Below are 25,819 nucleotides of genomic sequence, written 5' to 3'. Positions count from 1 at the left end.
ACAGAAGCCATGTCTCCTCTCCTCTCCTTTCCTTTCTGGGGCTCAGGTGGATGAGAGACAGAAGCAACCAAATGCCAAGTTTGGCATTGCTCCCTTGCAGCAGAAGTGGTCCTGGCTCCTCAGTCAGGCATCAGCCACCTTCCAGCCCACTGCCCACAGCCCCAGGGAGGAGGCTTTAGTCATAGGCACTTCCAAGATGCTGTCCAGATGACAAAGTGTCTCTGGGACCAAATTCCAGATGCACAGCCACCTGTGTGTGGCTAGTATGAGTGTGTGTGCGTGCATGCACATGTGTGAGTGTGCATGCATGTGTGCATGTGTGACTGTGTGCATGTGTAGTGCAGCTTCTTAGAAATGCTGTAAGCTGTCCAGACCAACAGTACCAAACCACTGCCCAGCACTGGGGCGCTAATGAGACACGAGTAGGCAACAGTACGTACGTTGGTGACGCACAGGAGAGAGAGCAGGAAGGTGGCCAGAACGATACCAAGCGTGAAGAGCTCCCGGTGCCGATGCAGCAGCTGGAACTCGTCAATGAGTCCAGTGATCACGGATTCCATGCCACCCATCTGCAGGACACAGAGCACAGTGCTCGGCACCACCCGGGCACTTCACTTGTCACTCAGTGGGGCATGTGACAGGAGTGACCTGCACAGCAGTGCAGGGGCCGGATGAGAAGAGAGCTTCGGTGGGGCTTCCCTGGTGACATGGCCCTCAGACAGAGGCCCTGGAGGTTTACCACGGTCACCATGATGTCCCTGGGTGGGTGAAGTGCTACTTGGCTAAAATGGTACCATCCACTGGCTTGCGGGTGAGTGAATCACTAAGGCAGGGCTCTGCCAGGTTTTCCTAAGCAAAATGTCCCTTTCACAGGTACCTGAAGGTGCAGCTGGCCTGTCACTGTAATGTTCCCTGTTGCATCACCCTGGGATGCCATCCAGGCAGCCTTGTCACCAGTGCATGCCCTGTGCACAGTAAGTACTGCTCAGAGTTGCTTCCTCTGGGTTGCAGGAACATAGGGGCCAGTGGTCCACCCAGGGGCTATGACCGAGCTGGGTGTGAGATGAAGGTGGGAGCAGTGGTATGTGAGACACATCTCTGGGAATAGGGACTCTTGGCTCAAGCTTTCTAGTAAGCAAGCCGTAAGCTGCATCAGGGTAGTCAAATGGCCTGGAGCAGCAGCAAGCACCCCAGCCAGTCCTGTTGTCCTGGGGCTCAGTGGATGGTCCTGGACAGTGGATGGGGAAGAAGGAACCTGAGGAAATGCAGCAGGCCCAACTTCAGGACTGGACCCCAGAGGGTGCACACAGAGCGTCCAGGGCCAGGCCTGGGTGGTGGTCAGCCTCAATGCCTCAGGGAAAGCTGGCCAGGAAGGGCCCACTCTGAGGTGTCCAGTTTGGGGCCTGCTGATGCCCCAGTGGGAAGAAGAAGGGTAAGTCAGCTTTTTCACTGCCCACCCCTGTCCCAGAGAGGGTGTCCACTCATTGTGGGCTCGCTCGAGTCCCACGCATGGGCTCTGTGCCCAGCACGTGAGGGTCGGGATCGGTTTGGGGTCTTGCCGGCATGGCAGTCCAAGGGCCCAGGCTACTCACAGAGCTGTCGATCCCCAGAGTGAGAAGCATGACGAAGAAAACCACAGCCCAAGCAGAGGACAGTGGAAGCGTGGCGATCGCCTCAGGGTAGATGATGAAGATCAGCCCCGGCCCTGCAATCACAGTGCCACTCTGCTGGCCACGACGCCTGCTTCTCCTCACCCACCCGATCCCGTCATGTTCCCCCGAGGGTCCTCCCCGCTGTGAGGTCAGCAGACACCAGCCCAGGACTCTAGAAAACACCCCAGAACCCACTGGAAGGGTTCTGCTCACCCCTAGCCTGGCAGCCTCATTCCCAACTCACTCAGCCCATGCTGGCCACGAGGAGCAAGAAGTGCAAAAATCCAAGCTGGGAGTGGAGCACAGAACAGGGCTGCATGGCTCCTGCAGCAGGCCATGCCTTTGCCCCAGTTACCCCATGACAAAATCCAGTTGCTGTGTGCAGATAGTGTGATGCACACAACACACACACATGAACACACACAAACACATGTACCAACACACATGTGCACACGTAAACATGCAGACACGCACAACACACATGCGTACACCCACACATCCAACCCAAGCACATGTATTAACGTTACACATATGCACATGCCACACAAACACACAAACCAACATGTAACGTGTGTGCACGAACATGAACACACCAACACACACACAGTCACATATGTGCACACAAAACACACAAACACACACACCAACATTACACACGTGCACACAACCACACAACCACATACACCAATACACACATATAATAAACAGACACATATGTACACACCACACACGAACATACCCACATACATGCATGCACACACAAACATACATGTACACACACGAGCTACAAATACATGAAAGAACACATGTGTGCACACACACATCACACAATACATACACAACCTTACACTCACACATGCACACACAATCACAAACACACTCACATGCACAGACACGTGTATTCAACTTGGGTAGCCTGATTTTAAAATGCAGCAATGCATCATGGGTATGTTTCTGCCCTCCACCCTCCAAGCACATGGGAGCTGAACTCCTGTCCCTCTGAGGCTGGTGGAGACTGTGCCTGATCTGCTGACACAATACAAATGGGTATGAGCCCTGTGACTTCCCAGGGAGCCCTTCAGAGGTCCCCCACAGCAGGGAACCCTAGGAGCCCACACTGAGATGAGTGTCAATATGAGGGGACCCTGAGGAGCTCTGAAGAGTGAGCACCTGCAAGCATGAAAGCCAGAGACCCCCTGCTGCCTCAAGCCATAAGATGCTGGTCACTGGAGTCCAGCCCAGTGTCCCTCAGGGTCTGAGACTGGGGTCCTCAAGATAAACCCTAAAGATGAGACATGAATCTTTTGCCCTGTCACCCCAACAAGATGAGGACATGCCAGGCTGAGTGCAGCTCCCGCAAGATCAAAGAGTTGTCCTCAATATGGCTCACTGGGGACAACTCGGGCTTCCTCAAAACCAGCAGGTGACAATGCTGGTGAGGCAGTGTGGCTACATGGCAGGTGCCACTGAGACTCGATGGCATCTGGTCTCAGGTGATCCTCACTGACTGAGAGCAGACCACCTTCCAGGCTCCTTTAGAGACACTCATCCTTTGCTCACCAGGGTGAACTGGAGCCTCTGCCTGCAGACTGTTCCTGACCCCCATCTCAGCAGGGCGTGAGTATTGCACCTGCTATAGGAAGTGGCATCTACATGTTTTCAGATCCAGAGACCAGAGCTGGACCACTTCCTAGTGATTTTACAGGTGTAGACCTGGGCTTCCTGCAACCCAAGTTTCCAGCATGGGGTGGGGACCCAGGCTCTTTTGAGACTTGGAAGTTTAAAGGCAAAAGCCATGAACCCAGGTGAACTCTGGTAAACACAGAGATTATTTCCACCTTCCGGTTCTGCACCTGAGTTGGCATTTCACCCTGTGGTCTGGAGAGTTAGGGCTGTAAGTGATACATACTTGGCTTGTGAAGAGATGCACAGAAGATCTTCAACTTAACTTTCCGGGGTTAAAGAGCTCTCAGGAGTTTATCATAATAAAGGGCAGACAGGATGGTGCAGATGCATAAATGCAGCAGAGAGTAAATTCCACAGCTGCATTTATTTGCATGATGTTCTCGCTCTCTTGCCTTTATTAGATTTTTTTTCCTTGAGAAGAGAATGTGGGCTTAGGGAACCCTGTGCTGTCACGCGAGCACCTGGCTATCTTCCTGCAGGTGTGGAGCAACACTTTCAGGCTCCAGGCTGTTTACTATTTGCAGAGTAAGGTCCTAATGCTCAGCTGTCCAAGAACAAGGGATAACTATGGCTGGCCCCACCAACCCCCACACCTCCTTCCTTGGACCCTGAGACCCAGGGAGAGGTCAGTCAGTGCTAACACAGCGAGGGCAGGGGCGTCTCTGAGCCTAAGGGCAGCAACCCCTGCTCCCTAAAGTGGTCCTAGGTGGAGAGAGCCAGAGGAGGCCAGGAGGGGACACTGGATAGGAGTCCGCCTGAGCCAGGGGCTCAGTCTGGAGGGAAATGGGTGTCCTCTGCTGGCCACAGAACAAGGGGAGGGGTGCTGGCTGTCAGGATCCCCTGAGCTGCCTCAGGACACCTGCAGTTCTGTGCTCTTCAACCCATGAATTGGAGAGAGGAGATGACCCCAGTGCTTCAGGGCCCCTCTTCAGGCCTTGCACCTGTGCCTGCTGTCTTGGCTCTCTCTGGCCAGCAGGCTTCCCACTGAGGGTCAGTTTTCTACCCATAGGCCATGGTTTGGCAGTTAAGCAATGAAGCTTAACTGTCAATGTGAATGTAATGAGCTGGAGGGGCCACCAGCGGTGTTGGGTTGTGGGGTCTGCCCTCATGAATGGATCCATGTCTTTCTCCAGAGACTGCGTTGGGTCTCTCAGGAGTGGGTAGCTCTCCCGGCACTGGTTAGTGTCACGGTTTGGATCTGTAATGTCCCCAATCGGTAGCACCGTTGAGACTTGACTGGGCTACAAGGGCACTAGCCTCATCAATAGACTAATCTATCGATTGGTTCATGGCTGAGTGGACTGTTGGGAACTTCACTGGAGGAACTAGTCACTGGGGAGTGCCTTCGAAGGGCTGATCTTGTCCCTGGACCTTCCTCTTGCTCTTTCCTCCTAGTCACATGATGTCTGCCTGCCATCAACCCAAAGCAATGGGGCCAAAGGATCATGGGCTGGAACCTCTGAAACTGTGAGCCTTTCTTCCTTTGAATTGATTCTCATGGGTTATTCACCACAGCAATGGAAATCAGAGCAGCACAAGTAGTTACCAAGAAAACAGGTTGTTAGAAAGTGCATGCGCGTGGCCTGTCTGCTCACAGCCACCTCCCTTCCTCTACTATCTGCCTCTGGACATCGCCAGAGCCAAGACACCACACTCTTGGACCTTTGTGAGTTAAAGAAAACTCTTTTCTTCGTAAAGTCCCCATAGTCGGGTATTTTGTCATAGCAAGAGTAAACAAACTGAGACGCCATATCACCTGCACATAGCCAAGTCCTCCACCCTCACCCCTCTAACTTTCAGCCACAACTTCCAGGTGTGGACACTCAACACCAAAAGTAGGGTGGGAGAGATCACATGCCAGAGTCATCAGGGATCTCTCTGATTGTGACCAAAGTCCCATCCACCTAAGTGTGGTCTCTTGGATACTTGTCGAGAATAGATTACTCGTGAGGCCTCATTTATGTGGAGCCACACCAAAGCCGAGAGCCTTCCAGTCCTACCACCGTGAGACATGGAGGACCTCAGTCCTGCCCTCCCCCGAGCTGCCTGTGCACCCTCCCAACCATCGCACAAAGGAACTCTCAGCACCTGATAATGTCCACCCAGATCCTGATCCTACAGCCACATAGTGTCTGCCGGGAGTGTGTGGCAGAGGTCAGAGGTGCTGAATGGGCCCCTCGGTTGCATTTGGCCCTGTGGTTGCACTGGCCATGATGGCCCAGCACTGAGGGTGGGTAGCACAGGGAGGACTGGGTCACTGCTTCCGATGCTAGTCAGCTGCACTCAGACACACGCTGGCCACCATGCCCTCCTTTAAGTCAGCCACTCCTGTGGACAAATGTGGTCCAGGCCCTGTGCAGGTCACTCTGGTTTTGCACCACAAGAAACAATGAAGGTGTGGTGGGGCAGGGGCTCACCGTCTGTAGCCACGTCCCCGATGGGCACGCTGTGCTTCTGTGCCATGTACCCCAGGAAGGAGAAGACAACAAAGCCAGAGGAGAAGCTCGTCAGAGAGTTGATGGAGGTGGTGATGATGGCATCTCTGCGGGAACAAGACAGCCAAGCTGTGGCCCCTGCAGAGCTGGCTATGGCCCTGTGACTGCTAATCATCTCCACTTGCCATGTCTATGGAAGGGGTGGGCAGGTTAGGGTTTCTAGACAAGCACCGTCAGGCTGTCTGCAGCTAGCAGATCCTCTACTGGGGCCACCTGGGCCCTCCTGGCTCCTGGGATCCCATAGGGCTCAGGGTGGGTGAAACAAGTGTGTGCCCCGCTGGGCTGTAGGGCAGGGCTCTAGAATCTAGATGTGCACACGCCTTGGGGACTGTTGCAATGCAGACTCTGAGTAGGGCACAGCTGCATTTCCCGTGCATACCTTGGGGTGCTGCTGGGCTGGGGATCCCACTCTGAAGGCTGAGAATCAGAGAGCTAGATACAAGCAAGAGGGTGCAGGGTGCCACAGGAGCTCAGTGCCCTGCCTGGGTACCTGTGTGGCTAATCTGCAGAGAAGGTGGACATGGCGGGCTCCAGGCAGGGGCTAGCTCAGGACTTGCTGTCTGGCATCCACTGTGGGACCCCCCTGCAGTGGTCCATCTGGCCAGTGTGCTGTGCTCAATTTGTTGGTATATTTAGTGCATTTTTATCCTCATGACGTGAAAGCAAACACAAGCCCATAAAGGTCAAAGAAAGCAGGTCTCAGATTTAATTCTGCTTCTGTTTTCAGGAGGATTTTGGGTCCAGCATGTAGCTGCAGGTGGTGCAGGTTTTCCTGACCTGGGTAGTATGGGCTGGTTGCTCAAGATCTGGGGTGACCTCCTGGGCCCAGGTTCCCTAAGTACAGACCATAGGGGCACATTCAGGAGGTCCCTGGAAGGGTCTCTAGGGGAAGCCTGGCCCTGATTAGGGGAGAAATACCCTCTGGGGCTGGCTGAGAGGGAGGAGGGGAGAAAGAGGGCCAGTCCACGCAGAGGACGGAGGTAGTCAGAAGGTGACACACATTTCTGCCTGTTTCCTTACCTTCCTTGATGGTCAAGACTCCTGCTAGTGCTGCTGGGTTCTAATTTCCACTTAAAAAAACCATATGGCTCACAGGTTTCTGTGAGTATGATTTCTCCTCCAGGGGCATGCCATTTCCAAAAGTCGGTGCCCACCAAGAGCTATGACAACAGGGTTTTGCAGACCACTGTCTGTGATGGAGCTTGGGGCTTACCTGTAGCAGTTGTTGGTGAACTTATTGTAACTGGAGAATGCAATCAGCACCCCAAAGCCGATGCCCAGGGAGAAACACACTTGCGTGGCAGCGTCTATCCACACCTACAGAGAGGAGTGGGGGAGTGAGGCAGGTGATTTGAGAGGACTGCGGGAAGCTCATTCCATCTGAGGCGGGGGCCAGTGCTGTCAGAGGCAACTGTGCAAGTGACTGCACACGGTTCCCACAGGACTGGCCCAGGCCTGAGAAACTGCCATGCTGCCCTTAGGGCCCCATGGTTTTTGGTTTTTGTTTTTTTTCCAGCTGTGCTGGGTTTTCAATTCAGGGTCTCTCACGTCTTGAAACACATCCCCAGCCATAGGCCCCTCAGTTTTACACTCAACATCACCCACGAGCAAATGTCACGAACAGCTTGCTGGGTGGTAATTGCTGTCTCAGAAAATAAGCCCTCCTGTGTCCCTGGACTAAAAAAGCGTGACAGGAAGGAGGCCAAATGTTTGTGCATTGATTCATGATTTGCCTTGGAACACCAGTGCGGCTATTCCAACAACCAGAGGGTCCGTAACCCTCCCAGCAGCACCAGCTTGTTAAAGTGCTGTGTGAGATGAGGCTTCGAGCAGACACATGTCTGCCACCGTCTGCTTCATATCTTTCCAAACCAGAGGTGCAGCCAGCACACAGTGGCACACAGAGCCCCTGGCCACCTGAGGCCGGGCACTGGTGTCAGTGGATAGCTGGTCCATCTCCATGAATGTGAAAAGGAAGACGTGAGGGTCAATAATTGTACCACAATGGAATCTTAAAACATCACACACAGCCTGCTGTGTCAGAGCCATGCTGAGACCATCTGGTGTGGCCATGGTGGGAGACTGAGGAGGAGCTGACAAGGCCTTCCACTCCACTCCAAGGTCTGGGCTTTTCCCATGTGTCCATACAGCCCAGGATTGCTGTCCAGCCCATGGGCCTGGACACTGAAGTAGTGATACCAAAAGCTTGTGCTAGGGAGGCTTGGCAGGGAGTCAGATACTGCAGAAGAAACCAGAGCCCAGGATTGTGGAGCCTCAGGCTGCAGGAAGTAGGGCTGCAGGAAGAAGGGGTGCAGGAGTCTAGGGCTGCAGGGGACCTGGGGTTGCAGGGAGCCAGCCCTTTTGTACTTTGGGCAGCATGTGCAGAGCAACAGAGTCCAATATTAAGGATTGTGTGTTCAAGGTTGGCTGCCTAGCCAGATGGTCAGGACCACAGAACATGAGGAAGAGACCAAGCCTGAGCGGTAATGAGCAGTAGGTAGCGGAGGCCCCTGATCTGCAGTGTGGCCCCCCAGGCCAGCCATCACCCAGCTCGTCTGTCTAGGTGGGTGCAGGCAAGAACAGAGTCTCCAACAATATCCTGCCTTCCCCTCAGCCCTCAGCTCTCAAGAGTTGATATGAACCCCAGAGCTTCACTGAGCATGCACCTGCTCAGTGAAACTGCGGGGCCCAGCACAATGGCCTTGCTGGCCTCACTGGGTGGATTTCCCCCAAAGCCCTGGGAACTGCCTTCCTCGTGATCTCACCTCCCCAGCCTCCTGTTTATCTATCTGTCTGTCTGTCTATCTAAATTATCTATGTATCTAAATTATCTACGGATCTAAATGAACTATTATCTATCTATCTATCCATCCACCTCTTCTATCTACCTGTCTACCTTCCCTCTGTCCGTCAGTCCACCTCTCCATCCTATCGACTCTTCCTATCCACCTAATTTCTCACATGCTGTCATCTTAGAAACTGCTTGTCCTTGCTGTGTACATTGCATACTCACGGTGTCTGTTTGCTTCTTCCCAGAGGCTGCCTGTTCTTCCTGGCTCAAGCCCCATGTTCTAAATGGTCATCATGTTATTTTTCCTGAGTTCTCAAACATGACCCCACACAAGCACATCCCCAGTGCTACTGGCTTCTCAGGGTCCTGATTCTCTGCCGACTTTTGTGGCTTGCCTGGCTCTGGTCCACATCACTGGTGCCCTTTCCATGTCCTCTCTTTACCTTTGCTCTCATGGGACACAAACCCATTGCCTTCACCTGCACAAGTGCTTCTTTGCCTCTGCTTCCTCTCATGGCTTCTTCTCCCCCTGAAGATTCCTGGGGGTCCTGGAGTCTGACTGCCTGCCCCCTCCCACTCCTGACTGTGCCACAGATGTGCATCTTTCTGCTTCCTTGAGGATCCCCAATCCTGACCCTCAGTACGCCTTGTTTGCATTGGGCAGTGACCTTCTAAAACCTCCTGCCCCAACCTCCACCTTGACAGCTTCCTGTCCTTCCTCCCACAGTGACCGAACTTCCCTGGATAGCTCTTGGGGCCCCACTGCTGGCCCCAACTTGTCTACCTGACTCTCCAAGAAAGCTGCCGTTCCTGTCACGCTTGTCTCCCCTGGGGACCCACCTCCCACAGCCTGACGAAACCTCATGTCTTCCTGAGGTTTTCTCCAAATGTTTTAACCCAGAATACTTTTTTTCCTTTGCTGAGGAAATCTGGATCCCACTCTAGACTTGATTTGGATCATGATGTGATCCAACTCAGATCACCCATCTCGAGCTGTCAGCAGGCACTGGGATCTGGCTCCTGAGATGTAGCTCGGTTCATGCAGCTCTGACACATCCCAGACCCTCTGGACAATGAACCTGGAGCCATCACGGGGGTTTGCCACAGCACAACCAAGACCCACGAGTGCTATCCTAGCACCTAAGTGCTGCCCTCCAGGAGGGGGTACAGAGGGGCAGAGGGGAAGAGGGCAACTTCCATTCCTGCGGAATGAGGAGGTGGTCTGCTCCTCAACTTCCTTACTCTGCATCAGCTCATTCTCCCTACTGGGCCCACATGGCCCCTTCTCACCCAGACCTGCCTGTACAGGGTGGGCCAGGTGTGCAGGCGAGCAGGCCACAGGCACCTGCTGAGCTCATGGATGACACAGGCTTCCTGCCCAGCTGCTGCTTTGCAGGAGCCCCATCCACGGCCCCACGGGCTCCAAGGACTGCAGAGTGGTGAGGGGCTGTACTCACAGATGCCTCACAGAGCCGGTAGAAGTCCACGCTCAGGTAAGCTCTGATGCCATCGATGGCGCCAGGGAGGGTGACCCCGCGCAGGAGCAGGGCGGTAAGGACCACGTAGGGCATGGTGGCTGTGATCCACACGACCTGGAGGAAAGGACAGTGTCGTCAGGCTGCACAGGGACCCACAGTGGGGCCCTTGGTGGGAGCAGATGCTGGCAGAAAATGAGCTGGGGTAGGGGGAGAAAGTCACTTGAGTGGCGTGCACTAAAGACAGAGGTGGCCTCAACTGGGAAGCCAACAGCCCACATTTCACAGGACACCAGCTCAGCAGTGCTCACTGGAGTGAGATTGGGTTGCCTTTTGTCCGACATCTTCCCAGGGATTAAAAGGGGATGAGCAAATTGGCAAGAGAAGAAAATTCCATTTCTGTATTTGGCTCATTGCTGTGGACAGGAGTGGTTCTGATGAGTGAATCAAGAATGAGTTTACCCTGTCTGTGAAAATGTCACCTTGGTTCTGTGTAAAAGGATGACTCTGGGACGTGTGGGTGAGGGGAAGAAGGGCCTATCACTCTCAGAGAGTAACTTGTGCTAGCATGACATGCTATTGAGTCATTTTGATCAAATTTCCTTGGTGCCCATAAAACAACAAAATATTTTCATCAGGAGATCTGTATTTGTCTTCATGTTGGACACACTCCGCTATGGGCAATTTCCATCTTGATACCCTTCTCCAAGCATGTCAAGTTAGTGTTCACCCTCAGCCCAACCATGGCCATGTGTCCATTCTTTGTCCAACCATGCCCACCCCTCACCCAACCATGTCCACATGCCCACCCCTCACCCAACCATGGCTACGTGTCCATTGCTGACCCAACAACCTCAACCATGGTCACATGTCCACTTCTCACCCAATCGTGACCTCTTGTCCATTCATTACCCAACTATGGCTACATATCTCCTCCCTACCCAACCATCCCAATCACGGCTATGTGTCTCTTGCTGACCTAACAACCTCAATCAGGGCCATGTGTCCATTGTTACCCAATCATGGCTCCATATCCCCTTCCTACCCAACCATACTAATCATGGCTACATATCCAGAGGCCCATTGCCTTACCTTTCCTGAGGTCTTCACTCCCTTCCAGAGGCTGAAGTAGAGCAGGACGATCACCAGTACAAGGCAAGCTGTGAGCTGCCATCGAGGAGGGCCCAGGTTGTCAATACCACTACTCTGGTGGAGGTGCAGCACGCCACGCCTGGAGGGAGGCAGTGAGGGAATGTGGAGGGAGCAGCAACCCACCCAGAACTGGAACAGGACAGCCGAGCTGGCCCTGAGCCCTGACTTCCTCAGCTTCACATGGCAGAAAGCACCTGGTCTGACTGGACAAGAGACCCTGCTCTGAAAACTCCAGGACCAGTCCCTGAGTGAGATATAAGAGGGATAGAGAACCTGGGCTTGGTTTATCTGACAGGAAGCCCAACCCTGCTCCTGGCCCTCACATTACTGTGTCATGGAGCTGGGGCGGGGGGGGTGGGCACCTGGGGTTCTGTGGAGACACAGATGCCAGATGGAGGTGCTGCTCCCGTAGGGTGTCCCAGACCCCCTTGCAGGAGTGGAGCCATGGTGTCTGAGGTGATGGCTCCCAAACCCATGCACACAGCTCTGGCTGCCTTGAGGAGGTTCCCGAGGACCAACTTGAACTATTCTGCCCAGGTTGGACCAGGACCTCATGTGGTTCTATCTGTCTTTGAGGAAACCCATCCAAAGGGCAGAGAACAAGATCTTATGAAGACAGAACAGAAACAATGGCCAGTGGAGCACTCCCTGCTGCCAGGCAGTGGTCCTAGGTACTTTCTCCTTGGTACTCAGCAAATGCTGGTGACAACTTTTGCAAAGGCACTCTTGTTCCTGCTGTGTACCTGGTAATTATGCAGGTGGCTGCATCCCCTAGACAGACTGGGGCTTTGAGCCCAACTAACTCTAATAGCTGTGCTTTAGCCATTGGTCGTTGGAGGCTTGTGTTACAAAAGAAGCCACTATGGCCCAGGTTTGCTTTGATTGTGGATCACTGAGCTCCCCAGAAAACAATGCCCAACACCCACAACAGAATTCAGCCAACCCTGGCTGCCCAGAGCTTTGTGCCATAGACAGGCATTGCAGAGCCATGTTGGAGGAATGTGACCTTCACATTCTAGAATCACAGCCAGGTGTACCAGCTGCTGGCAGCAGGGACAGCATGACAATACAGGAAGAACCCAGCTCAGTGCTCCCACCCTGCCCAGCAGGGGTCAGGGTATGGGTCCCCAGGCAGAGGCCTTCTGTGTCACTGCGCATAGGCATCATTCTCTCTTCCTTACAGAGTCCATCGCAGGCATGCATGAGCTCTTGGGATGGAGCTCCTCAGTGTGTGGTCACCTGTGCTATAAGAGGTCACAGCACTCTGATATCTACTTGGGAAGTTCCTATGGTCCCTCTCCCCTCCCCACCTTCTGCCTGGCTCTGAGCTGCTGTCCAATGTCCCCTTAGTCTGTTGTACCATCCAGATTTTATGGCCTAGAACCTCTCATCCATGATAGAAAAGTCTCCTAGGCACAATACCTCAAGCCTCAGACCTGCATGGCTCACTGACTTCCCCATGCTCCACAGCTGCACCTCACAGCCTTGTTACCACCTCCCCCCCACCTGATCCCACCACACCTGATGGAAATGACCCATCCACCACTTGCCTGGAGAAGAGCTCATGGAGCCAAAGGGATCACAGTGCCACAGGTACTGGCACTGGGCTACAGAACCCACTGTATGATCCAGCTGTACCACTGCTGGGTATACACCCAAAAGAGTCAAAGTCAGCTTACAAGAGAGATGCCTGCACATCCATGTTTACTGCAACACTATTCACAATGATCAAGTCATGGTGTTAGCTTATGTGCAGCAATAGATAAAGAAAATGTAGTATATCTACACAATAGAGTATTATTTAGCTATAAAGAAGAATGAAATTATTTCATTTGCAGGAAAATGGATGGAACTTCATGTGAAGTGAAATAAGCCAGACTCAAAGAAAAGCATCATTTTTTTTCCTCATATGTGAAATTTAGGGAAGGGAGGATGTGAAAAAGGGAGCTATCCGGGATATGGAAAGGGAAAAGGAGAGGGGTGGGCAGAGAAGGGCAATAGAGGGGGTGAATATGACCTAAGTGCATTATACGTGTGTGTGGAAATGTAATAAAGAAGCCCTTTACTTTGTACAGTTAACATACACTAATAAAAATGGTGTAAAAATCCAAAGAACTTGAAAGCAGGGGTTGAACTTGTCCCCGCACACTCATGTTCCCAGTAGCATTACTCACAATAGCTGGAAAGTGTAAGTGACCCAAGTGGTCACCAACAGACGAATGGATGAAGAAACGTGGCATACCATCATGATGGGATATGACGTGGACTTTAAAGGGAATATGGATCAAATGGGATAAACCGTGAAGATATACACCGAGTGGAATACGTTAGACACAAAGAACAAACATGATAGGATTCCCCTTGTGGAAAGTCCTATAGGAAGACAGAAAGATCAGTGGGTGCCAAGGGATGGAAGAAAGTCAGAGCTTAATTAGGACAGAGGTGCAGGGTTTGTTTTTTTCAGTACTGGGGATTGAACCTGTGACCTCATGCTTGTTATGTAAGCACTCTATCATTTGAGCCAGGTCTCCCGGCCTCCCTTTCTAATATTGTTTGAGATAGAGTCTCACTAATTTTTATGTAGGCTTACTAACTTTGTCTCAACCTTGAGATCCTCCTGCCTGCCTCCACCTCCCAAGTAGCTGGGGTTGCAGGCACTGCTACCACACCTGGCTCAGAGTTCTGGTTTGGGATGGTGAAAACATTCTGGGGACGGACAGTGGTGATGGCTTCCCAGCACTGTGAATGGGATTTTTGCCATGCAACTGTGCAGTTAAACATAGTTAAAAATGGTAAATATAATGTTAGGTACAGTTTATATCAATAAGAATCCCCCACCAAATACTTTTCAGAAAAACCAGACATGAGAGAATTCCTTTCCAGAATGTCTACACTACTGGAACTGTCCAAGGAAATTCTTCAGATGGAGCAAAAATGGAGTCAAACAGATACCTGGTCCACATGAAGTCCAAAATACACCAGACACACTGACAAGGGGGGGTAGATGAAGTGGTTTAAATTTATTTAAAATGTAATTATTTAGAGCAAAAATATGAATCTATAACACACTGTAGAAACAAGCCCTATGACAACAATCACACGAAAGATGAGAGGAAGTTAGAAGTCCACTGTGGGTCCTTAAGTGTGTGAGAAGTGGTGTAAAGTCAGCAGGAGGTTGGCTGAGGGGCTGAAGATACACATTGTAAGTCTACACAATCCTCTAAAAAACTGAAGAACAATAACATGGTAACATGGAAGACTAACAGTTAATTAACTGAAAAGAAGGAATAATAAAGCAAAAACAAAGAAGAGGTGGGGCATGAAGAAAGAAACAGCAAGATGGAAGCCAATCATCCTCACAATTACTGAACAGATGTCCTAAAGAGAAGACATTGTCATATTGCATAAAAAAGCCAGGACCAACTCTATACTGTCTACCAGAAACCCACTTTAACTATAATGACACATGCAGGATGAAAACAAAAGGATGGAGCAGATTTACCACAAAATCACTCCGAATCAGAGGAGGAATATAACCAAGAGAGAAATTCCTAATGGCAAAGGGCCACCCAAGGCTGAATATTCATAACCACGCATGAACTTCACACCAGACTTTGAAATACACAGATGGAACAAAAAAATGACAGAACCATGAAGAGAAATAGACAGGTCCACAGTATATCAATTTCAATACACCTTTCTCAACAACAGACTCAACAAGTAGACAGGGAATCACTACAGATAATGAAGACCTGTACAACAGCACTGGTCTGTGAATGTTTACAGAATGCTCTATATTGTCCAGGTTGGCCTTGAACTCCTGGGCTCAAGCTAGCCTCCCATGTCAGCCTCCAAGTGCTGGGACCACAGGTGTGCACCATCTTGTCCAAGCAGAACACACATTCTGCACATAGAACTCATCAATGTAGACCGTTTAGTGGGCCATAAAACAAGTCTCGGTACATTTTTAAACATTGATGTTTTATATCAACTTGTCAAATCAGAATTAGAAGTTGGTAATAGGAAAATATTTAGGAAACCTCCAAAATTAAAAACCTTCTTAAAAAGGTCTCATTTGTTCACGTAGAAATCACAAAAGATATGAGGGAATACTTTAAACTGCACACAAAAAAAGTCAATCTTTGTGAGATGTAGCCAAAGCGGTCTGTTACAGGACAATTCATAGCTTTAAATTTATAACTTTCTAATTTCTGTTAGAAGGCAAGTGCCTTCACCTACTTCCCTCTGGTGTCCATGGAAGTGCAGGACATGGAATGATGATGGAATTACGGGGCCTGTCCTGGGGTCTCTAAAGCCCACGTGCTTAGTGAATTCACAATGTCCTGTCACAACTCTGAGAGTGACAGCAATTAACTCATGGTCTCTGCTCTGAGCCTATAATATTTTTCATTACAGACTCTTAAAGAATGGAAGGGGAGCAATGTATATTAGGACTGGGAAGAGGAAGAAACAAGTATAGAGAAACAGAAAACTTCATAAAAAGGGCTGAATCAATACTCCCCATACCTCCCAAACAGAAGACAGCTGATCCCCAGTCCCCAGTGGCCTTCCTTGCCCCTTTGGACATCCCTGAGACCTTTCTGAATGCTCTAAATTACAAAGAAATCCACTTGGGTAATTCTGTCATTTCTTGTTCACTTGCCACATAAAAGCATCCTGTACAGATGTTCAGGGTGGGGCTGTCCTGCTCTACTCTCTGGAGTCCCAGCTCTTCTCCAACCAGGACTTGTACACATTAATGGTGACACTGCTTCGCCAATGCTCCTACTTGCTGTTTAAACCTGAATGAGCTCATCTGTATTGGTCCAAATCCCTTCTGCTAAGTTGTAAGTGGACTCTCACATGTAAGCATGACAGGACATATCGAACTAGGCAAGTCAGATTCCAGGACCCCCAAAAGAACACCACCACCATGGGAAACCTTGTGCTTTACAGTGATGGCTGCAAATGGTTTTTTCTCACCTCCCAGACAGACATGGCTTTAGAAGAATCCACTCAATCAGGCGGGAGGGTCAGCACTTACCTGGAGCCTGGGAGAGTGGTGACCTCCAGAGCTGCACACACTCATACCCTCACATGCCAGCCAGGCCACCCTGCCCAGCCAGCAGCACATCTGTAAACCCACATACAAAACTATCATCTGTTTCATAGCCCAGGGAGAAAGGACTACCTGTACAGATCTACAGATCTCAATCTCTCTCTCTCTCTCTCTCTCTCTCTCTCTCTCTTTCTCTCTCAGGTTCCCAAGAAGGGCCATGGAAAACTGGACCTATGTGGAGAGTGTCATGGCCCCTTCAGGCCAGGCCACTGATGATGGAAGAGGGGACATAGGAGCTGACACAGGACAAAAGGCCTCAGAAAAACATATTTCAGGAGTGGGCCTGGCCTGCAGGTAGACTGCAGAGGCTCAAGCCTGGCAAAGGAATGGGTGGAGGAACAGAGGACTGGGAAGGTCCACTGGCCATGCGAATGTGCCTGGGTGGGAGAAGGAAGGAGGGACTTGTGGATGGAAGGGGCATAGTGAAGGAAATAAACCCATGTTTGTAAACAAAGGAAAGAAAACCTTGCAAAAAGTGGACAGCCGTTGTACCCTGTGGACAGCTATCTGGGAAGTTGAGGTATCTGAGCAGTGATGCTCAGGTGTCCCTTTCTGGAGATAGTCGAGAACCCAAAAGCCACAATACAGCCCCAGCCTATGTACAGGAAGGTCAGAGAGGGGTGGGCAGAACACTGGGAAGCCCAGGAGCCCCTGATCCCAGTGCTCACTTTCCTTCCACACAGTGCTACAGGGTGTTCAGCAGCCTCGTCCACCCTTCTGTGGACACAGGATGGAGCATCCAGGAGCAACCTCAATGTCCATTTCTGTCTAGGACTTGCTCCCCTGAGCTTGGCTGAGTTACCTATGAGCCCACCATCATGGGACTCAGATGCACACTACACAAGGCCATGAAAGGAGCAGAGTGTGGGCAGCTCTGGGCAAGGCAGGGACTGGTCCGTGCCACACCCTTGGGAGCAGCAGGGTGGTGTGGCTGCCTGGCCATCCTCTACCCCCAGTTCTTAAAGCTGATAATTGGAGCTGTCCTCCCACTTACTCAAAGTACTCTGCAGCAGGCGTGGTACCAAAGGTATCATTGAGGCTGGTGCTGTCACTGGAGTTGCTGGTGTGGGCATCAGAGCAGTTGGGGCTGTTCCAGGTGTTGTTACAGTGGATCCACGGGAGCTCCATGGTGAAGGAGGAGAAGAAATAGTGCAAGGCCCAGGCGATGATGACGTTGTAATAGAAGCCCACGTAGAAGGAGATAAGAATGACTGTGAAGCCCACGCCTGGTGATGACAGCAGAGAGCCACTATCAGCAAGATGCTTCTTCCTGCCTCCCCTTACAGCTGACACCCCCAGTTCCATGCAATGCCTCAAAAGACACAGGGGAGGGATGGTGAAATGGCTGCCTCCAGACTTCATGCTGTAATCACAGAGAAGGGCTGTCCAATTTCCAAAGCCACCAGAGACATTAGGATGTCTCTGAGTGACAGCCAGGGCCAGAAAGGCCATCCAGGGCTATTTAAGGGTATCAAAGGCTTCCTTGTACATTCAGGGACTCCCTATGGTCAGTCAGGAGCACACCAGGTCATCTGGGACTATTTAAGATTATCCAGGACTACCCAGGCACACAAAAGTCAGCCATGGCCATACAAGGCAAGTAAGGGCCATCCATTGCCACCATAACTACTAAGTAGCAACCAGGGTCATTCAGGCCAATCTAGGGCCATCTAGGTGTACTATGGATCACCGAGGGCAGCCCAACCCACAGTTACTAGGGTAACTGAGTCCACGTAAAACCATCAGAATCATCCACATCCACCCATGACCATGCAGGACCCTCACAGACACCCATGACAAAAGGACTATCCAGTCACTCTGGAATGCCCAGTGTCTCCCAGAGCCATCCAGGGCCACCAACAGTCACTAAGGAACAACTGGGGCTCTCCATAGTCATCTATTCCAACTCAGATTAATTTGGGACAATCAAGGGAATGTAAAACTGTCTATTATATCATTCCCCAGAGAAATCCAAGACCACCCACAGCCACACAGGCCATCCAGTCATCTGTGCCCATCTGTGCCCCCCAGGGAACAGAATCACCCAAAGTCATTCATGCCCCTCCCCCAAGACCATCCAGCATATACAGTCACCTGTGGCATTCATAGCCACCTACAGCCATCCAGGCCACACACAACAATCCAGGGTCTTCAGGGTCATGCATGACCACCAGGGTGTCCTAGGATCATTCAGGGCCAACAGGGACCATCCAGGGCCACCCAGAGCCATACAGAACTGTTCAGAGTGTTTTTTCCTAGGGTCAAAAAATTTGGGTTATTTGGTGGGTGTCTCCTGGCGACCTGGAGAACATAGCAATAGGCAGGCCATGAAGTGGGTCAATCCTGATAGGCAGATGGGAGTTAGATGGCTTCTTCCCATTGGTCAAGGAGTTCCTTCTTGCTGCTAGAAGAGCACAGTCACCTTCTTGCTACTGTGGCTCCCTTTGCTAAGCTCCAGGCAGAATTCTCTTCAACCTTCCTTTTCAGCTGTGCAGATACAATTTTTTGGGCCATAACTTAAATTTATTAAAACCTGGATAAGCTTCATGCCATATCTCATTTGCTTGAGGCTGGGGCATGCCTTCAAGGTGACTTTTGCAAAAGTAGCTTGTGTTGCTTTTTCTGTTCTTAAACCATAGAAGGAACTGTCTTCATGTTCATGCCACCTTGAACATGTTCTCTTCCTCCCCTGAAGGCACAAAGAAGGTACTAAAATCTATTTGTGTTAAATCTATGGTCAGGAGTGTATGTTATCAATCCCCCTTGGATGGGCTCAGAAGCAGAGGTGATAAATCCGAACTGTTTCCTCTGGAAGGTCTTCTCCTATGTGGAATTGGTCAATATGAAATAATTCTACATTGAAGTTCTGTTCACTGAGTTCCTTAGGAGAGAGGCTAAGTTCTAAACTTGCTCAGGCAGCCATGTGGGGAAGCAATGTTGTTGGGACACCATGTTTTTCCAAAGTACACCGTGAAAGGTTTTTGCTGACAGATGGCTATGGTTGTGGCTGCTTGGTTTGCAAACTTTTCAGGGTTAAAACTTTGCATACCAAGTCTTCAACTCGAGACTTTGGGAACTCACAGAAGCCTTTGACCAAACACTACAGTAGATCCAAGTCCAATTTTTGCAGAAAGGGCTGACCTTGCCCCTTGTTCTTCTGGGGCCAATTCTGTAGGAAGGTGGGTAAAAGTATAAGCTATTTGCTGGGCTGCTCCGAGATCTGCTTTTCAAGAAAGCATAACCTCGGAAAGCCACTGTTCCTAGATCACTGCAGAGTAGCCCCTCACCAATTCAACCAACGTTAAGTTCCTCATTAATGTCCTAAAAAACACAGGCAGGAGAAAATCCCTTTCCCACTTGCTGTAAGAATGTTCTCGTGAACATTCATGTGCTGTTCACCACATCACCATATACTCTAAATAATGCTACACCAATGCCATGGAAACTGTCTTTCCTACAGCAGTGCAGGCTTACGCTCCCCTGATGTTTCCAGAGAAAGTATTAATGAAACCACAGTGCATCTTGCTTTCCCAGGACTAAATGTGAATTTCAATCAGAGCTTTTACTGTCAAAGTTCTTAAATTTCTGTTTTTCTTAGCATTTCTTTATGTTAACCTTGTGTGAATTTTGTTTTGTTTCCTTTGAGCCACCTTAAGTTCTGTTTTAGAATGAGGGAGAGTTTGATAAGTCACACTAAGATGTTATTTCTTCCAAAATATTATGAGTTATCTTATCTTCAATGCAATAGGATGGTGGTATTTCCACAACCTAAGTACAATGGGGTTTGTCCTTAGCAAATGACAACCTGATCAAGTGGCTGCTTAGACCTCAAGAGAGTGCATGGTTGCCCCCTCTCCACAGTCCACAAAAGCCAGCATCCCACAAGCACTCACAAAGTTGGCTTCATGAAAGTGGTTCATTTCAGGAATTCCAGCTGGAGACAGTGCTCCCTGGTGGAGCAACCTTTCCAGTTTTGCAAGAGTCCCTGAGCAGATCTTTCGGAAGGAAGACTACAGAGAATTTCTCCCCACAAGTGTGGGTGCCTTTAGTGTGGGCTTACTCTGTGTGTGTGAGAGAGCTCCTATCAGAGAGACATAGACATGGGGGCAAAGAGGAGAGAGAGAGAGAGAGAGAGAGAGAGAGAGAGAGAGAGAGAGAGAGAGAGAGATTTAAGGAGCCTTGCTCAGGAACTATGTGATGGTACCCTTTGGTTCTGAAGGCCACCTGAAGCTCTCTAGCTCTTGTACCAACTCTCAGTCCATAATGACTTAGGGTGTCAAGAAGCCACCTCTCACCCTGGCCCTCCCTGTCTCTCCCTCACATTGAGTTTCACTGGTGATTGTCCATCACCTTGGACTGCGCTGTTCCTCACGTTGGACTTTCCTGTCTGCCTGTCCAGCTTTCAGAGGTGGAGCTCCAGGCTTCACTCTTGGCTGGGCAGCTCCTCAGGTGGACAGGAGGGGCATGACATCTCCATCACCAGCTGAGGAGGTACACGACCTTTTAGCTCCACAGTTATTATTTGGGGCATTAAACGGCTGTCTTTATTTACCGTGTGCTTTTCCCATTTAATGAAACATAATGCCCCAATTTTATTAAGTACACTTGAAAAAGGAGAGAGAAGCACATGGACCAGGGGAAGCAAGAAACATGGTTTTCGTCCCCCTTCTTTAAGAAACAGCCACAATCGTCTACTGAGTTGGCATCCTATGGACAACCTGTAACCTAAACAAGTTGGAAATTTCTTCTGCGGCTTGTAGCCTGACTGGTATTAAACTGCTCAAGTTCTCTGTTCTTTAAAATCCTAGTCTTCCTGCCTTGATTCACATCTCTGCGCTTACATGAAGACAGCAGAGGTGGGCTCACTCCCTGTGAGGTGAAATCTCCCCCAGTCATGGGTTATGAGCTGTGACTGAGATTCCGCACTTCTGGCCCCCACATGGCCTTCCTGATGAGCTCACTTTCAGAACACTGCAAAATCCAGTGAGGGATGCAGGGCTTTGAATGCCAGGGGCTGTGAGGTAGGATGAACTGCTGACCCACGGCTGACTGCCCAACTCTGGGTTCTCAAGCAGCACCGGGCAGGGTCCACCCACAGCAATGCCTGTGGAACTCGATGTCGTCCAGCAACCCAAGCCAAGTTCGTTAGCATTACATTCCTGGAAATCACTTATTGACATTTCATATGGTGCAGAATAAGATTTTTTCTTTGGCAGTTTTTCCAGAGAACTTCTGTTGGTGGTGTGAGGTCTGGGTAGAAACTAGCTTCCCTCTGCCAGTCCACCCTGGGCTAACCTGTCGCTCTTTCTTGGGCACTGCCAGTCCTCCCTCCAATCCCTGCAAGTAAAGAGGCGAATGCAGCCTCAGCAGGGAGTGGGTGCCCAGGTATGTCATGTACAAAACATGATGCTCCAGATTTGGGGGCAGGAGTGTTGAAAATCCAGCAAAGCAAGCTCTGGCATCACTGCAGCCTTCATGGCAGTGGGCAGTCACCAGCTCTTGACATGTCCTCCGCTTGAGGATGGGCAGGCTCCGTCTCCCATGCAGCTCTCAGCTGCTACCTGAATATGAGCCGTAGCTGAAGGTCATCCTTGCTGTCACCACAGCCTCAGAAGCAACATCCACTTCCCGGGTCACATCGCCACTGCCAGGCAGAGCCTGGAGGATACCATTCATTCTTTTGCATATGGAACTATTAGTCTGGGACTGACTTTGACCAAATTAACATTGTGCAGTAAGTGGACAATGAAATGTCCACTGTGACTCAAGAATCCATCTCTTAAGAGTCCCCTGGACCTCAGTTCTCACTGCATTCCTTCATCAGGAGAGGATGATGCTCACAGACCATTCAGGCAGTTCCTTTAAACTTTGACTCCCAAATTCAGATCTTGCCAGGGGACACAGAGCACTGTCATGTCTCCATCTGAAGATGCGTGTGAGTGGCGGTGGTGGTGATGGAAGGTCTGTCTTTACGTAGGTGCATTTTAGTGTGGTCCAGAGAATCATTCAGCCTAGGAAAAAACTGCTAACATCTTACGACTCAGCAGCTGACGATTAGGAAGGAAGCCTGCTAATTTGGGAGGAGCCAGCTTGCCTGCGGGGCTCAGCGTTTCCACTGCACAAGGGCAACTTGTTCCCAAAGATCCCGACCTCAGCAGCTGTGAGATGCTGTTTGTTTCCACTACTAAGAGCAGTGGTTGCTGGTCTTGCGTGTCAACCCACTGACCCACTGTCAGTGTGTCCTGGAGACTGGGGGCTTCTGCTCTTCCTCATACCCCAATTGCTCAAGAACTTCTGAGGAAATCCAGAGGCTAGTCCTTAAGGCCAGACCTCAGGGAGTGCCAACTCTCTGAGAGGCACCTTCCCTGTGTCTCTTTGAAGAAGCACCCCGAAGCCTCCTGAAACCCCAGCTCCTGGAAGGCAGTATTGGCTCAGGGATGAGTGTGACCTGGAGCCTGGCTGGGGAGCTGGACAGGTCTGAGAAGGACTCAGGCTCTGCTACTGACAAGAGGACTTGAGCCCTCAAACCTCAATGTCTGCATTTCCCACACAGCAAGTGCGGTGTGCCCTCCCAGGGCTCTCCTGAGGACCAGTGAGGCGATAATACCTGGGAAGGGTAAGCTACTGGACAGGTCACCTGGCTCAACATGACATGAGTTTGCTTTATGGTGCTGCAGCCTTGTATCAACAGCCTTGAGGCTCAGTAAATAACTAGATGGGTGACAGCTAGATCGATGAATAATAGATGAATGAGTGGCATAGATACATGAGTGTATAGATGACGTGTAGTTAGGTGGATGGAGAGGCAGATGATAAAAGGATAGGTGACTGACGGCTGAACGCATAGATACAGGTGGATGGTTCAGTGATAGCTAGAAGGGCAAATGATTGCTAGATGACACACGGATGATGGATGGATGATAAGATAATTGAATGATGGATGATAGATAACAGATAGGTGGACAGATACAGAGAGGGATGCTGTATCTTTTCTACCATTTTCACACCCTGACAAAATAACACCACTGATGAACTGCAGGACGGCCTCACCTGGGAGCAAGGGGATGTGCTCTTAGATCCTTGGTCATCCCCGATCTTTAAAATAGGGCAGCAGGTGCACGCGCCTATGTGTCTTAGCCCAGCAGGGCGGTACACATGTGATGAGGTCTGCTCGCTCTGAGATCTCCAGAGCTTTGGCATGGTCCATGTCCTGCCAAGGTGGACGGACAAATCCCCACGAATTACCTTTCAAGATGGGACAGATCTTCCAGACGCCAGCGGCCCCTTCCCTGTTGAACTGCCCGAGCGCTAGCTCCATGTAGAAAAGTGGCATTCCGGCAATGACCATGAAGAGCAGGTAGGGCACCAGGAAGGCTCCTGTGGATGGGAAGCACCCTGAGCTTGGGGGCCGTGGAGGAGGGGCTGCCTTCGTCACGGAGCTGGGAACCTGCTGTCCCTGTCTTGGGCATGACATTTTCACCCAGTCACCTGCCTCTGTTTTGAGCAGGAAGCTCTCTGCTCTGCCACATTAGCCCTCCCGCATCCCTCTTGCTCTCTCCTAATCTGACCTCGAGTGAGGCAGAGCAATGCCATGGCTTTCCTGTGGGATGGGGATGGGGATGGGGAGGCATGGAGACCCACAGCTCTGTCTTTGGGTAACTTACCAGACCTGCTGAGGCCACAGCCTTCTCACTTTCAAGATGGACGGACCAAGGCCCCTGTACTCACGCACATGAGGGAGGCCATCCCCAGGACAGTCTTCAGTAGCTCTTCAGATGTCGGGTGTGGAGTAGCTAATCAGGGAGACCAGGCGGGAAATGGGAGGGCCGAGGGGATGCATGGGAAATGGGTACAAACAGTGTGCTTCCCAACTTGAGTTTTTTGGGTGACGCTGCTCCTTGCCCCAGTTTGCTGGCTCAAGCCACAGTCATGGGTCTATGACTGGTTGAGGTTACAAAGTGGGGGTAAGGGTAGCAGAGATGGGCACATTTTGGGGTCATTTTCTGCCTCTCCAAGTTCCAGCACCCCTGCATGACATTTTTTAGATTGGCCAAAGGCACCATTCTTTGGATCTTTGAGGATTTTCTTTGCAAAGTGAAAATACTGTCGGAAATCAAAGGCAGAATCTGGGTGATTCCATCTACTTTCTCCTGTTTCTGGCCTCATGGTCCTGACCACACGCTCTGAGCTATCCACCTGGGAAGGTCTGCACTGCACCACAGTGTACTGGTAAAGCAGCTCCACCTTCCTGAAGAGGACAGGTTTATCTTGCTGTGTGCATGTGCACCTGCATTTCTTGAGAGCACTGCCTCCACTGCCCATGGCCTCCACTGCCCATGGCCTCCACTGCCCATGGCCTCCACGTCCCCTGATGCTGGTCCCCGGAGGCACTCACCTCCGCCATTTTTGTAGCACAGGTAGGGAAACCTCCAGACATTGGCCAGGTCCACTGCAAAGCCAATGACGGACAGCAGAAAGTCAATTTTCTTGCTCCAGGTCTCACGTTCCTGGGCCTCCACGGGGGTCTGTGGTGGGTTGATGAGTGTGGAGTTCGTAAGCTGTACTCCGTTCTGCTCCTTCACCAGGATGAGCTCCACCTCCCTGGTACCCATGGCGTTGGGCTCCTTAGCTGGGGCCACCACGGAGGACATCGGTCCCACGGAGCATTTGCTCTTACTCATGAGCACACTGGAATCTAGGAACTCTGCTTTTTCCCTCTTGGTCTTCAGCCAACATGAAAAACACACACCGAAATGCACCCTTTAGTACTTAGGACTGCGGGTGTACCTGCAGAGAGCGGGGACATCCAAGCATCTAAGAGACCAAGATAGGGGTTGAGGACAGGTGTGGTGCTGGGTCTCAGTGAGGGCTGGGGGGCCCTGAGACAGACACGCTGCTGCTCTCCCTCTCCAGGCTCTGCGGTCAAGTGCAGATCTCCAATAATAACAACCCACCAATGTTATCACCACTGCATTCCAAGGGGCAATCACAATGTTCCAACAGCACTGCAGTGAGTCCGCGTAAGAGCACACATGTATTCTTTACACTTGGCAAAAAAACTAAAAGCAATGGTTCAGGTGTGGTGGCACACATCTATAGTCCTAGCTTGTAGCACTCAGGAGGCTGAGGATCAAGAGATTAAAGCCAGCCTGGGCTACGTGGTGAGACTTCGCCTTAAAAACAAACAAGCAAATGAACAACAACAACAATTTCAAATCCACCAAAATGTATACAACCAAAACAGCCACTGTGACTGGAAATGTTTAAATAATGATTGCAACAGTTTTTTTTTTTTTAATAAGGAATGCCTGTACCCATCCCCATGGCTCCATGTGTCCCACTTGAACTGGATACAGGATTACTTCACCCAGGGACGGTGGCATCTTCCTTACTATGCAAATCGTTTCCAGCTGCTTCCGCAAAGCTTGGAGCAGTGTGGCAGAGCAGGG

At 50.8% G+C, this 25,819-nt stretch overlaps 1 protein-coding gene across 1 annotated transcript in view; it reads right to left on the bottom strand.

Moving 5' to 3' along the window:
• Slc6a3 (solute carrier family 6 member 3) overlaps positions 1–25,145 on the bottom strand; it is a 35,811-nt gene extending 10,666 nt beyond the window's left edge. Inside the window, exons 1-9 of the mRNA XM_074075358.1 lie at positions 24,766–25,145; positions 23,616–23,747; positions 17,365–17,596; positions 11,192–11,330; positions 10,082–10,216; positions 7,047–7,150; positions 5,756–5,880; positions 1,593–1,705; positions 441–569 (exon numbers count right to left, since the gene is read on the bottom strand). Coding sequence (XP_073931459.1) covers positions 441–569; positions 1,593–1,705; positions 5,756–5,880; positions 7,047–7,150; positions 10,082–10,216; positions 11,192–11,330; positions 17,365–17,596; positions 23,616–23,747; positions 24,766–25,051 — 1,395 coding nt within the window. The 5' untranslated portion in view covers positions 25,052–25,145. The remainder of the gene's footprint in view (positions 1–440; positions 570–1,592; positions 1,706–5,755; positions 5,881–7,046; positions 7,151–10,081; positions 10,217–11,191; positions 11,331–17,364; positions 17,597–23,615; positions 23,748–24,765) is intronic.
• Between the last annotated feature and the right edge of the window lie 674 nt (positions 25,146–25,819).

This window comes from Castor canadensis, chromosome 6 (assembly GCF_047511655.1).
Source record: "Castor canadensis chromosome 6, mCasCan1.hap1v2, whole genome shotgun sequence".
Taxonomy (NCBI): domain Eukaryota; kingdom Metazoa; phylum Chordata; class Mammalia; order Rodentia; family Castoridae; genus Castor; species Castor canadensis.
Note: the sequence above shows the minus strand (reverse complement) of the source record. Positions and strands in the feature narration are given on the sequence as shown.